Source organism: Bidens hawaiensis, unplaced genomic scaffold (genome assembly GCF_021521415.1).
Source record: "Bidens hawaiensis isolate Kalapana, Puna unplaced genomic scaffold, B.hawaiensis_p1.1 tig00003217_1, whole genome shotgun sequence".
Taxonomy (NCBI): Eukaryota; Viridiplantae; Streptophyta; class Magnoliopsida; order Asterales; family Asteraceae; genus Bidens; species Bidens hawaiensis.
The window spans coordinates 1,342,605-1,357,382 of record NW_027491174.1 but is presented as its reverse complement, the minus strand read 5'-3'; the positions used below and the strand labels follow the sequence as shown (position 1 = coordinate 1,357,382).

General features: G+C 39.4%; 1 protein-coding gene and 1 non-coding gene across 2 annotated transcripts; one reads left to right on the top strand and one right to left on the bottom strand.

Annotated features, from left to right (window-relative positions):
• Positions 1-7,316: 7,316 nt before the first annotated feature.
• On the bottom strand, positions 7,317-7,787 carry LOC143622548 (uncharacterized). The gene has a single exon (XM_077093661.1). The coding sequence runs from the start codon at positions 7,785-7,787 to the stop codon at positions 7,317-7,319; it is 471 nt and encodes a 156-aa protein (XP_076949776.1).
• A 4,072-nt stretch (positions 7,788-11,859) lies between these two features.
• Positions 11,860-11,966, top strand: LOC143622556 (small nucleolar RNA R71). Its single transcript, XR_013151730.1, has one exon. It is a non-coding gene; the product is annotated as a small nucleolar RNA R71 (small nucleolar RNA).
• The last annotated feature ends 2,812 nt before the right edge of the window (positions 11,967-14,778 follow it).

The window sequence follows — 14,778 nt, the reverse complement described above, 5'->3', positions numbered from 1 at the left end:
AAAGGATTCATACGACCTAGTTAGTCACCATGGGGTGCGCCAGTGTTATTTGGGAAATGAAGGACGGAAGTGTTAGGATATGTATTGATTAGGGAGAATTGAATAAAGTGACGATCAAGAATAAGTATTCACTTCTTCGAAGTAAATGATCTATTTAACCAACTGCAAGGGGCGATTTATTTTTAGAAAATTGATCTTAGATATAGTTATCACCAAATGAAAAATCCAAGAGGAGGACGTTGCAACAACGACGTTTCGGACTCGTTACGGCCATTATGAATTCTTATTTATGCCGTTCGGGCTAACAAATGCGCCGGACTTCATGGACCTCATGAATCGAGTCTGTAAACCCTACCTCGACAAATTCGTCATCGTGTTTATTGACGATATTTTGATCTACTCGAAAAGTAAAGAAGAGCACGAGCAACACTTAAGAATAATTTTAGAGCTTCTGAATCAAGAGAAGTTGTATGCAAAATTCTCCAAGTGTAACTTCTGGTTACAAGAAGTGCAATTCCTTGGTCACGTTGTAAACCATCAAGGAATACACGTTGATCCGAGTAAGGTTGAAGTAATTAAGAATTGGCAAGCGCCTAAATCGCCAAAGGAAATCCGCCAATTCTTAGGCTTAGCTGGATATTATCATCGATTTATAGAGAACTTTCCAGCATCGCCCAACCTGTAACTCTCCTGACTCAAAAGGATCGAAAGTATGAATGGGGAGAAGAGCAGGAGATGGTGTTTCAAACGTTAAAGCAAAAATTGTGCCAAGTGCCGATTTTAAGTCTCCCCGAATGGAGACGATGGTTATGTCGCGTATTGTGACGCATCGCGAAGAGGGTTAGGATGCGTGTTGATGCAGAATAATAAGGTTATAGCCTATGCTTCCCGACAGTTAAAAGTACACGAGAAAAATTACACTACTCATGACTTAGAACTGGGAGCGGTTATCTTCGCACCTAAAATCTAGAGACATTATCTCTACGGTACGAAGTGCACCATCTTCACCGATCATAAAAGTTTGCAGCACATATTCGATCAGAAAGAACTGAATATGAGGCAACGATGATGGGTCGAATTGTTAAGCGATTATGACTGTGACATCCGTTATCACCCCGGCAAGCCTAACGTCGTAGTCGATGCCTTGAGTAGGAAAGATCGGGTTAAGCCATTGCAAGTGCGGGCGTTGGGGATGATAGTCCAGTCGAACCTTTCGGACCTGATTCGAGTCGCTCAACGTGAGGCGTTAAAAGAGGAACGATTGGAAAAGGAGGGACTTTACGGCAATGAGAAGAATTTCGAACAGCGCGTGGACGAAATTCTCTATTTCAAAAATCGGATTTGGAGCCCGACCCTCCATGACCTTCGTGAATTAATCATGGTCTAAGCGTATAGATCGAAATATTCCATACATCCGGGATCGGATTAGACTATTGATGATACGAATATCTGAAAGGATTTTGTTAATGGCCGAGTTTGGAGAAAGATATGATTACGTATGTTGGTGAATATTTAAGTTATGCAAGAGATAAGGCTGCACACCGAAAACCCTAGGGAACGCCACAACGACAGAAATTCGCCAATGATAGTGGGAATAAAATTACAATGGATTTCGGGCGCAAATTCCCAAGATATATCCAAGGAATGAGGTAAATTGGGTAATCGCGGATCGATTAACCAATCCTCGCATTTCATCCCAATCCATGACGATTACCACAATGAATTCTCGCCCAAATTCATGATGGTGAAATGGTATCTCGTTGTGGAGTACCATTTTCAATTATCTCAGATCGAAATAGTCATCCTACTTCCATTATTGGAAGGCGGGGAAGGAAGCATCGAGAGCTTGAAGCTTTCTATGGGTGAAGTAATTATCACCAAATTGTTAAATTGAAAATGGGCGTCAATCAAGCCATAAGATTTGAATCGATTCGAGAAACAACCAATCGGATTTATAATATTTAAGATAAGTTGAAAGCAGCGCGAGATTGGCAAAGGATTTATGCCAACATTCAAAGGAAACCATTGTCAAGGGAAAGAGGTGACAAGGCATCTTTAAGGTATCACCTTAGAGAGGTGATATGAGGTTTGGCAAAACCGAAAATAGCTCCATAATATATTGGACCTCATGAGACTATCTCCATGATTGGTCATTTAGTTTATCGATTAAAGTACTCCAGGGGCTAAGTACTATACATGATGTTTTTCCATGAATACGGATTGATAAGTACCTAAGCGATGAGGCAACGAAAGTACTTGTAATGGAGGTACTCATAGAAAACATGCTTAATATCATAAATGATTCCGTAGAGATAGTAGACGGGAAAACTAAACAGTTTGGACACACCGAGCCTTATTGATTAAGATTAAGTGGAATTCACAGCGAGGACCAGATTATACCTGGTAACGCGAGGGTGAATTCTGAAGGAAAAACCCCCACCTTTCTCTCGGAAGGGGATAGTGAGCGTGTAAAATTTCGAAGACGAAATTTCTTAACGGGGGAGAATGTAACAATTCCGACGAAACCAGGGATACCCTAACTGGTAGACAGTAGTTACGTTATATTTAATGTCGGGTACATGAATTACCATAATAATTATACGAGAATACATGGTTCACTGTATTGATTGTACGTGAATATATAATTCATCGTATTGAATATGCGATTAATCGATCGATAGTTATTGAAACCCGAACGAATCGAGGATTCAGTTATAGACGATATCTATAATATTTAGTGATTTTACGAAGCATTAATGCTTCGGGATAAGTAAAGTACGGCACAGAAAAAGAGTTTCGATTTAATGGTACGACGGTACACTAAACGAAACCTTTAATACCAAACCAAGCAAGAGACGATCGATCAAGCCGAAAAAGATGCGCAATTATTAATAAATTGATGTTTTAAGTTAATAAATGTCATGGTTTAAGTTTTTAAAGTTTTTAAATCGGTTTTATATAAATTTCATTTTTTTAAGCCGAAAACGACCGTTTTAGCCTCGTTTTAAGCTAAATTAAACATTTAACCGAAAAACGAACTGAACCAGATTATCCAAAACATTATCCGGATATCCGAAATCCAAACATGTGGCTAGGAATGGAGAGGTGGGTCCCACCCCACCCCCCTCATATCTCGATCGGAACAAGGGAATCCCCTAGCCCTTCATTTTCTTTTTTTTTCATCAAACATATCAACATTCTTCACCTCCTTTCCATATTATGATTCAAAAACCGAGATTTGTAGCAAGAGAAACACGGTAAGGATCGAGTTATTTACGTTTCCATCTTTGATTCTTGAGTTTATTTGCAAGAAAATGAGGTTTCAAAGATGAAAACCGATTATTGCATGATCAAGTGATGTATACGGGTTATACAAGGGATCTTGGTCCAAGAAAGGAGTTAAACGAACCAAAAACGAATTTTTTACGGTTTAAACTTTAGATTTGAAACAATAACCGAAACTATAGTGTAAGAGGCTTGATTGTGAGTGTAACTTGCTTGGTATTGTGGTATGTTGGTTGTAGGTTCTGTATTTAGTGGTAGATAAGGCGGAAAGACGAGTGTGTAGCTTGTAGTGGCGGAAAACAAAAGGTATATTCGGTTTATGTTCGGTTATGAGTTTTTGGACTGATTGTTGACGGTTTAGAGTTAGGTCATGAAATTTTACAGAGGTGTTAAATACATGAAAATATGAGTTCTGTGAATATTTGGTAATCTTTGGACAAAGGATGAATATTTGGTGAATTTAATGCTCTGTTTTGGCTAAAAATGGTGAAAAATAGTTAAATATCATGAAAAATTCTGTAAAATTGCAGATAAGCTTTTTATAACATGTATAAGTCACACAAAAAAGTTTAGGTCAGTTGGAGAAGTCTAAGTAGGCTTTTCGGTTAAACGAGTTCTAGGGTTTTCTAGCTCGGTTTTAGTGAAAATGGCATCTAAAAAGAGATTTTGGTTCTGGAAAAATTACAGGGGACTATGTGGATGTCAGGGGACATCCAGGAAAAATTTGGGATTTTTCTAAGTTCGTTTGGTATTTACGACATATTTAGTGTTTAAATGGTGTTTAAAAATAGATAAATAAATTTTAAATATAAAAATTAATTCTGGAAATATGTTTATAAATTTCCCCACTGTCAAAATGTTATTTTTGCAAAATCTCAAGATCCGAGGATGAACGGATATTTATTTGGAATAAAAGTGAACTTTTATAATATAAAACGCGTAAACCAGCAAAGTTCGGGTAGACGAACTGACTGGTGTATAAAAACCCTAAAAATGAACTATTTTTATATAACTGAGTTAAACAAGTAAAAATAAGTCATCCGAAAATAATTCGGATGATTTGGGTAATTTTAAACGATTTAACAGTTTCCGGTGCACCAAAGACGGAAACGGGTCCCGCGGCCAATCGGGGCGTCTAAACCGAGCTCTAATTTCACAACTACAATTAAATTATCAGTCAACAACTATTTTCGGATCGTGTGTGACCAAACTCGTTTTTGAAACGTAAAAACGGATAACCGTGTTAGGCACGCAAAACGGGGAAAACGACTAATAGTGATTTTGACTAGTGAACTCTAAACGATATCACAATCTGAGTCCGGAGAAGTGTTTCTGGGTTAACATTGCCCCCGGAATGGGTACAGTACTGGGGTAACAGTGTCCCCAGATGTACCGGTTGATACGGTTAAAGATTATATAAACAATAATTGTATAATAACGATCGTAGGGATCATATTACAGATTGGACGTGTTAACTGATAATGATTGTTGTTACCTGCTTGCATGTGCTAAGGTGAGTTTTACGAGCCCCTTTTTCTGAATTGTTTTTAAATATTTCCTCGGGGCGGAAGCATGTTACTACTGAAATGTTTAAGTACATACTGAACGCATGGATTTGCGTGTATTTATATATATTTTATTGCACGGGAATCGTACGGAAATGTACTAAGATGGTAATTGTCTGAGTTGCTAACAATCTAAGGCCCCGGAACACGAGTAATTAACTGAAAGCCGGTAGAGTGTGGATAGTACTATTGGTCTGACAAACCCAACTGGTCCGGCATGGATTTGCTGATGTTTCCCAGCCAGTTGCACATGTCTATTTTGTTGTTATATATATTTTGCTATGTAATGTTAGACATAGCGGTTTGGGGCAGGTCCGTGGGCGGATTATGCCACGGGGGTTGTGTGTGGATAGTCAGAGGTTTCACTTGTGGGCTCAGCATAATTACATCGATAATATTATATTTTGATATTGATTTATCATGGTTTACTCGAATTGTGAAACTCACCAACTATTCGTAGTTGACCCGTTTTCTCACATGCTTTTCAGGTACGATTAAGATGAAGTGATTGCTTACGTGCTAAGTGCTTGATGTGTGTAAGATTTGCGTGCGGGATGTTAGGATACATTATAATAAATAGAATTATGTATCGTATTGTATGGTGTGTGTATCACCTAGACGGTAATGAAATATGAGATAATCTAATTTGAAGTATATTAATGTATTCAGTTTCTTTATAAACAATGTGGTTGATATCAGAGGTGTCTGTTGCATCTCATTTACGTTTCCGCTGCGGTTACGGGGTGTTACAGAACTCCACAAAAACAAGAATAACCCGCATGAAATAATCATTCCAGGTTTTTAAAAGATTTACAAGCAAGCACGATTGATGTTTCCAAACAAGCCTATTGAAAATGAAGACGTAGTCTAAAGAACATTACATTTGTTTCCATCACATTCCCACCTTGCAAACCTCGCAATCTTAACTCAAACACTCGGCTATATTTAGTGATCATACATGTAATTGTGTATGTTGAGAAAACTCGATGCCAAGACGACGACCAAACAAAGCATAGGCTTGTTTAAGGCTCAAATCTAACCGACACATACATAGCATAAAACACGAGTACTTGAGGGTTGTAATTTGGCTTGGGGTTAGGGGGAGGAATTTTTGGGAAAAGTGGCTAAAAGGCTAGAAAATCCGAAACTAAGCTAGCTATAAATAAAAACTAACTAAACCAAGTGGTTTAAACGAACTGAGAGCTAACGAACCAAAAATTTCTCTTTTAAATCAAACTTCATCAATATAGGATGAACTAAATTTCTTGTTCTTTTCTTGGAACATTTTTTTTTTCTTTTTTCTTTTTCTTTTTATTTTGCTTTTTTTTCTTTCTTTTCTTTTTTTTTTTTGATAAAGACTATACAAATGAATACAAACTAATAAAACACTTTGAGAGATAGCATTGTGCTTCTAATATTCCCAAGTGATTAAATTCATGACAATGAAATGAAAAACAAACTAACTTAGCCGAACCAGATTTCTAACCAAAAATGGGTGACAAATAAATGGCTTTATGGCTAAGTGGGCGATAAAATAATAGGGCGAAAAAGAAAAACACGGGAAAAGGCTAAACATGGGCTACTAGGGGAGTAATGTGGGTAAGGGAAATATAAATGAAAAATGGCTAGACATGGGTTTATCTTAAATTCCTCAAATGGTTTATACTATGTATGTGTATATGGTTTGAAATGCATGCCAACAACAAGTTCTACTTTGCAATAGTCACTCGGCTCACTCAATTGCCCGCAAAAACATGAGCAAAAACAACTGATGTGGTTAACTCACGGAAACGGGGGGAATGAGTAATTTTTGCAAAGGAAGAATGTGAATCTTTTTGTTTGTCATATTTAAAGGTATGTCTTTTTAACGATTTTCGACCTGAATATCATAAAGATATGTTTTTCAGGACAATGCAATTAAAGTTTGAATTAAAAATTGCTTAATGGTTATTATTTGTTACAAAAATATATTTAGGAGTTTTGCAAAAAAAATTAATTTTAGACAAACAAAGTTCAAATTCCCTCCACGCACTTGAATTGTATAACGCCCTCGATGTACAACAAAAAACTATAAAAGTAAAGAGCAAAAGAGAGAACAGAAAAAATCCCATGAAATCCAGAAAACTGCCAGAAGGTGACTCCCAAGACTCGGCAATGTGACAATCCAAAGACCCGACCATGCGACCGTGAGCATCCAACAACAAACCTGTCAAAGCAACCAAAGAAAAACAAAACAAACCAAAACATGCCCTTGACATGCCAAATAAACACAACAATTTCGAATCCATAACATAACAAAAGAACCAAATCCACAATACAATCCATAAGATAAAGTCTACACACCAACAAAGTACTGCACAAATAAAAATAAACACAAAGAAACACATAACACACAAAAAAAACTATGAAATTCCTAAACATGCTAAATTTTGAAGGAATCGATAGCTAGACTCACACTCCCCATACTTATTTCATGGGGTGGAGGGCGAGAACCTCCAAAGCAACCTCGACAGGCTCACCCAAATAGTGTTTCAAACGTTGACTGTTCACATTGAAAATGCGTCCATCCTCATGACCGATCTCAACTGCACCGTAGTCAAATACTTTCCTCACACTAATGGGGCCGGACCATCGAGATTTAAATTTCCCAAGGAATAAACAAAGGCGAGAATTGTAAAGCAAAACACGATCGCCCACTTGGAATTGTTTGTGGTCCTTCAAGCGGGTTTCATGAATCCTTTTAGTCATCTCCTTGAAAATTCTCGAGTTTTCATATGCTTGGCATCTCAATTCCTCAAGCTCAGGAATTTGACCAAACCTGTTTTTGCCCGCACATGCAAGATCAAGATTAGCACTTTTCAAAGCCCAATAGGCTTTATGCTCGAGCTCAACAGGGAGATGACACGCTTTCCCGTACACCAATTTAAATGGTTTCATCCTAATCGGTGTTTTGTAGGAGGTACAAAAATCTTACAATGCGCCAGCTTCTCAGGCCAATCCTTATGGTTCTAACTAAACGTCTTTAGTGGGCAAGGCTTGCGCCATTAGTGGGCAAGGCTTTCACCACCGACCTAGCTTCTCGGGCCAATCCTCAAGAATTTCACCACCGACCTAGCGTCATTAGTGGGCAAGGATTGCGCCTCGGCCCACTTTGAAACATAGTTAACGGCTACTAGGATGAAACGGTGGGTGAAAGAAGTAAGGAAAGGTCCCATGAAATCGATGCCCGACACATCAAAAACCTCACAAACCTGAATCGGTCGCTGGAGCATCTCGTCTCGTGATGAGATGTTGCTTGCCATTTGGCAAGCATCACAAGATTGCACCATGTCATGAGCATCACGGAAGATGGTTGGCCAAAATAAACTGGCGTCAAAGACCTTCTTCGCGGTGGATGTGGCTCCATGGTGTCCTCCGTTCGGGCACTCGTGGTAGTGACTCAGGATTTTGCGTGCTTCATCACCGTAAACCCTACGCACGAGCTGATCGGCTCCGACACGAAACAAATAGGGATCCTCCCAAAAATAATGCTTAACATCAGAAAAGAATTTCTTCTTTCGCTGGTGAGTAAGGCCCTTTAAAACGATCCCACTTGCAAGAAAATTCGCGATGTCCACTAACCAAGGATGATCTTCATCTCGCGTCTCGACATGCATGAGAAACTCGAGGGGGAAATTGTCATTTATGTGGACCCCCACTTGTTCCGATGAAGCTGAGCACTCAAGACGAGAAAGATGATCGGTCGCGACATTCTTAGCGCCTTTTTGTCACGGATCTCAATGTCAAACTCCTGCATCAATAAAATCCAACGAATGAGTCTTGGCTTCGCATCTTATATACTGAAAGGATAACGAAGTGTTGCATGACCCGTGAACACGCTGGTCTTAGAAAGGACAAGATAAGACCGAAATTTATCGAATGCAAAGACGACCGCAAGGAGCTTTTTATCAGTAGTCGTGTAATGCTCCTGCGCGTCATTCAGAGTCCTGCTCGCATAGTAAATAAGGTGAAAATGCTTATCATGTCTTTGACCTAAAATCGCCTCGACTGCAAAAGCGATAGCATCACACATCAACTCAAAAGGAAGAGTCCAGTCAAGGGCTGCCATGATAGGAGCGTTCACCAATTTCTCCTTCAACAACTCAAATGCATGAAGACACTCGGAGGAGAAAACGAACGGGGCATCCTTCTCAAGGATCTTAGTCATCGAGCGGGCGATTTGGGAAAAATACTTTATGAATCGCCGATAAAAACCCGCGTGACCAAGAAAACTCCTAATAGACTTCACCGAATTTGGTGGCGGAAGCTTAAATATGGTATCAATTTTTGCTCGATCGACCTTAAGCCCCGCCTGTGAAATCTTATGCCCTAATACAATTCCCTTATTCACCATGAAGTGTCATTTCTCCCAATTAAGAACAAGGTTGGCTTCTTCGCACCTAGCCAACATTTTCTCCATATCATGAAAAATTGCCACCATACATCTCTGAAACGTGGATGGGGCATTACACAATCCAAAGGGCATCCGTCGTTAGGCAAATGTGTCATAGGGACATGTGAATGTCGTCTTCTCCTGATCCTCAGGAGAGATGGGGATCTGAAAATATCCCGAGAAGCCGTCGAGAAAACAATATTTTTCCCGACAGTCGTTCTAACATCTGATCGATAAATGGGAGGGAAAAATGAACCTTTCTCGTGGCGTCATTGAGATTGCGGTAATCAATGCAAACTCTCCATCCTGTGAAGGTATGAGTCGGAATTAAATCATTTTTCTTATTCATTACAACCGTCATACCGCTCTTTTTAGGGACAACCTGAACCTGGCTCACCCATGGGGAATCAGAGATCGGATAAATCAATCTAGCATCGAGTAGCTTAATGACCTCTTTCTTCACAACGTCTTGCATATTAGTGTTGAGACGCCTTTGATGTTGCACCACAGGTTTGTACTCCTCCTCCATCAAGATCTTATGGGTACAAAAGGATGGATTAATCCATTTTATATCCATGATCTTCCAAGCGATCACATGCTTGTGCCTTTTGAGAACCGTAAGCAATTTAACCTTCTCCTCACTCGACAAACTCGAAGAAATGATAACAGGCAAGCGGGACCCATCCTTCAAAAAGGCATACTCCAAATGGGACGGGAGTTCCTTAAGATCAATGGATGGTGGGTCCTCAACAGAAGGTTTTGCCTTAGGTTCGGCAACGCGATAGACATCATCAATTTTCTCTAAACACTCAGGAGGCTCGTGGTCTACACCATAGACCAACTCCTCAAGTAGAGGCTCAATGACAAGGTCAGAACCATCTCCACTAATCAACTAAGTATCAAGAGAACTCTCCTCACCCGTGTCCTGAAGGTGTTCACACGTGTCCAATGGTATCAATATAAAGCACGTCATCATGATCCTGTGGGTGTCGCATGGAGTTCCCAATATCAAAGGTTACCACCTCATCTCCAACTCTAACACTGAGTTTGTCGGTGCAGACATCAATGAGAGCTCTAGAAAAGGACGACCTAGGATAAGTGGTACATTTTTATTCTCATCCATGTCTAAGATCACAAAATTGATAGGAAACACAAATTTGTCGATTTTCACAAGCTTATTCTCAACTATACCGCGAGGATATTTCACAGAATGGTCGGCAAGCTGGATGCTCCTGCAAGTAGGCTTATGCTCACCTAGTTTGGAAAAAACGGAATAAGGCATCAAGTTTATGCTAGCATCTAGGTCGGCTAAGCATTACTAACCGACAAACTACCGATCAAACAAGGAATGGTGAAACTGCTCGGATCGATCATTTTTTTGGGCAATTTATTTTTAGGGACCGCGGAACACTCCTCATTCAAAGTTACACAAGAAAGGTCCTTCAACTTCTTCTTATTCGAAAGGACATATTTCAAGAATTTAGCATACTTCGGCATTTCTTTCAAGGCATCATGGAACAGAAGATTAATGTGTAACTGCTTAAAAAGCTCTAAGAATTTCCCATACTGCTTTTCCATCTTCTAATTCTTCAAAAGGCCTGGGTATGAAAAATGGGAGGAACATAAGTCCTGACTGGCTCACTGGGTTGTGCGGTACTTGCTGGGTCTAGCCTCAAGTGCACCTCACCAGGAGTCTCAGTCTCGATCTCATCAGCAATCGGTTTTGGTGTGGAAACCGATGCGTCAACAGGAAATGTAGTACTACCACTCCTCAGGGTAATAGCCTTAGGTGTTACTAGGAAGGTTACCCTGTTGTATCCCAGAGAGGAGTTGAGCAATCTGTCCACTTGATTTTCAATTGTTCGCATGGACGATTTCTGATTCCTCAACTCAAGATCATGCCTCTGGAGAGTCTCATCAATTTTCAGGTTCCTTTGCTCAGCCAATTTGTTTGAGGTCTCGGTCTTAGCCAAAAGTTGGGACAAAATGCTTTCAACACTAGTCCCCCCACCTGACTAATTACCACTGCTGGAACCTTGAAATTGAGGATTTTGCTAGTAAGATTGATTTTGGGTTTGACTTTGTTAATTTGGCGTTCTGTCAAAACCCGATGGCATTTGATTTTAATTGCTACCATCATCTTTCCAGTTGAAATTGGGGTGGTTTCTCCATCCCGGGTTATAGGTGTTGCCGTAGGCATTGTTTTGGCGGCCCACAAAGTCAACATCCTCCACAACCATGGCCTGCTGGCACTGACTGGTCTGGTGTTTTACGTCACACACCCCGCAACGGGAACTAGATTTGAAAAGATCGGATTGCATTTGGTTAAATCTTTTAGTAAGAGCTTCTAATTGGGCGGAGATAATGGTGTTCGAATCAACGTGATGAACACCCTTAGAGAAAGGAATACTACGAGGCGGATTATACGCGAAACTCTTCTTAGTGGCTTTCTCCAAGATATCAAGCGCCTCATTTGGGGTACACCTACTGAAATCTCCTCCCGCAACCTGATCGACGGCTTGCTTTTGTGCCCCGAATAAAGTGTCAAAGAATGTATGGCATTGAAGCCCATGACTCAAAATGTGATGAGGGCATTTTATAAACAAGCCCTTGAACCTCTCCCATGTGGCATGAAGTGACTCATCATCATCGACACGAAAACCAGTGATGTTTGCTTAGAATTTAACAGTTTTATCGGGTGGGAAATATTGAAGAAGAAACTGCTCAACTAATTGATTCCAAGTGGTGATGGAACCGGAAGGGAGTGCCTCTAACCACTCCAGAGCAGTCCCGCGAAGTGAGAATGGAAAAAGTCTAAGTTTCACGGCATCATCCGAACAGTTATTAATTTTGAATGTCGCACATAATCGAAGGAAATGTGAAACGTGAGCATGAGGGTCCTCGCTCTGGAGACGATGAAAAGAAATAGAATTTTCAATCATATGAATGATTCTCGACTTGATATCGAAACTCACGTCAATCTTGGGATGCGTGACACTGCTGTCATAACCTTCAAGTGATGGTGTGGCAAAGTCGTCCATGTGACCTTAATCGTTCGGGTCCGCCATCTCTTCTTCTTCTACCTCGGGGGCGTCGGTATCCTACACTTCTTCGTTTTCAATGACCTCGGCAACCTCACGTGCTATCCTCCTCAAACCTTTTCGAAGATGTCGCTCGGGCTCATAAAGAGGTGAAACAAGCTCAGGACCGGGCGTGGTGGACATTCATCACCCGGATGAACGCGGAACGGAAAACTAACAAAGACACGGAAAATAACATGAAACTAAACAAAAATAAAAAATAAGATGAATAAAAATGAAATAAAATAAAATAACAAAGATCAAAAATATCAACAAGGCTAATTAAAGACTCGGATCGTTCCTTAAAAATCACCGTGTCCCCGGCAACGGCGCCAAAAACTTAACGTGTGAGTATATATATATATATATATATATATATATATATAATAATCTAAGTAAAAGTTCCACACAAATCGGGTTTTAAAATAGGCTTTCACATACAACTAAACCACAAAAGAAAGGGAAGTGTACCTATCGTTTGTAATAAAGTGTCGGTAAGAACCGAGTATCAATCCATGGACACGACAACTTTCTAGTACTAAATATTTGTTAACGACCAACCGAACAAATAAATATTGATTTGAATATTTAACTAATTAAACTAACATACAATGAAAACAAAGCAAGTAAAAATACAAGAAAAACAATCAATCCAACAAACTACTTAGACAAGAATCCACTCTATTAACATGACAAAATAGCAATGATATGGCAAAAAATCATGAATCTAAACATAAATACTAGATTTCAATAAAGCAACCTAATACTAGCAAATAACAACACTCATCAATTTTCCAATATTAAGTGTAGGGTTTCATACACATCAATAATTATATAATCAATTTAATTTTTCCTAGTCATTCCTAACTTAGTAATGTAAACAAAGACTACATGAACATTCAAAGTTTACAAACAAACATCTAGAACATAGTTTTCCAACATGAATGCCTAAACATTTACAAAACTAACAACGTTATGTAACTATAACAAGCATGCAGACCATCAATATCAATTTATAAATTCAACCATATTCTTGAAAGATAAGAAAGATAACCACTTTACCAAAATCATACATAGATAATAAATATATCACATTAATAAGAGTTTCAACATTGTCTAGATAGCAAAAGTAATTAGCCCATAAGGCTTAATACAACTACAATCAAACTAGAAATAAGCTTACAAAACATGTTCAAGAACAAAGGAATGAAAACTAAGATCAAGCAAGGATTGAAGGATGGAATGATGGATCTTGAGGATGGTGGAAGCCTTCAAACTCTCAGGAACATATAAACTAATTTTCAAGAGTTGAGAGAGAATCACCAAGGCTCCACACACCAAAATGAAGTGAAAATAAGTGTTTATAAGCTTCTGGACAAAGCGCATGGTCATGCACAAAAAGTGCATGGTCGTGCACCAAATTCGGTTAGCCAAGCTTTTACTTTCGGCTGATCAGAGTTGCAGGTTCCAAAAATAGTGCATGGTCATGCACAAAAGTGCATGGTCGTGAATTTCCGGCACTAGCTAGTGCACATTCAAAGTTGATATGTCTTGTTCTCTGCATCGGACAGTGCACGGCCTTGTGACCTCGGAAGTGCACGGAAGTGCATAAAAAGTGCATGATGGTGCAGTTTCACTTTTGGCACTGTATCAGATGTGCACAGGTTCCAATAAAGGTGCACCATTATATACATAAATTGCATGACGGTGCAGTTTCTCAGCATGGTCATGCACCATTGGCAGATTCTTGTTTTTTTTCCAAAAAGCGCCATCTTTTCATTGTTTCTTCGTCGGGCGGGCGCCCGGACCTCCAAACTCATAAATAACTCAATGAAGTACTAAATATAACGAATTTGCATGGATTTTTACCAAAATAAGAGGATAATTTGATGCTAAAATGTGTACACTTTGTGTTACATTAATGACTTATTCAGAGGAAATTGATGAATTCCCTGAAGACTTCCCACCCAAAGTGGTGAAGGAAGTAGGCCCATCCAGACTTGAGTATATTAAAGATGAAAAGAGGAAAATCAAAGGTAAGGCAGTGGTTGAGCAAGAAGGCTAGCTACAACCCTTGAAACACAAAAGAATTAAGTCGAGTGATAAGGTCTTCTTTGTTGATGAATCAGTTGAAGAAGCTATTAAAAGACATGATAAGATTGTGGGAGAGTGGATACATAGTGAGATGATTAACAGATTTTTAACTGATAAAGAATTGGAGGATCAGAGAATTATGTTGGAGGAGTTTGACCTAAGGAAGAAACTGGAAGAAGATAAAGGGGAACTTGAACAATGGGTTATAGAAGGGTTGTTGAGGTTGCAGCAAGCAGAGGATGCTGATAACTCTCTTGCCATTGTTATCTATCAATTCCAATAACCTAAATCCCTTGAGGCTAAACCTAAATCTCCTGAACCT

Coding starts and splice junctions, on each gene's coding strand:
- LOC143622548 (XM_077093661.1), bottom strand. CDS start 7,787: ATGAAACCATTTAAATTGGTGTACGGGAAAGCGTGTCATCTCCCTGTT.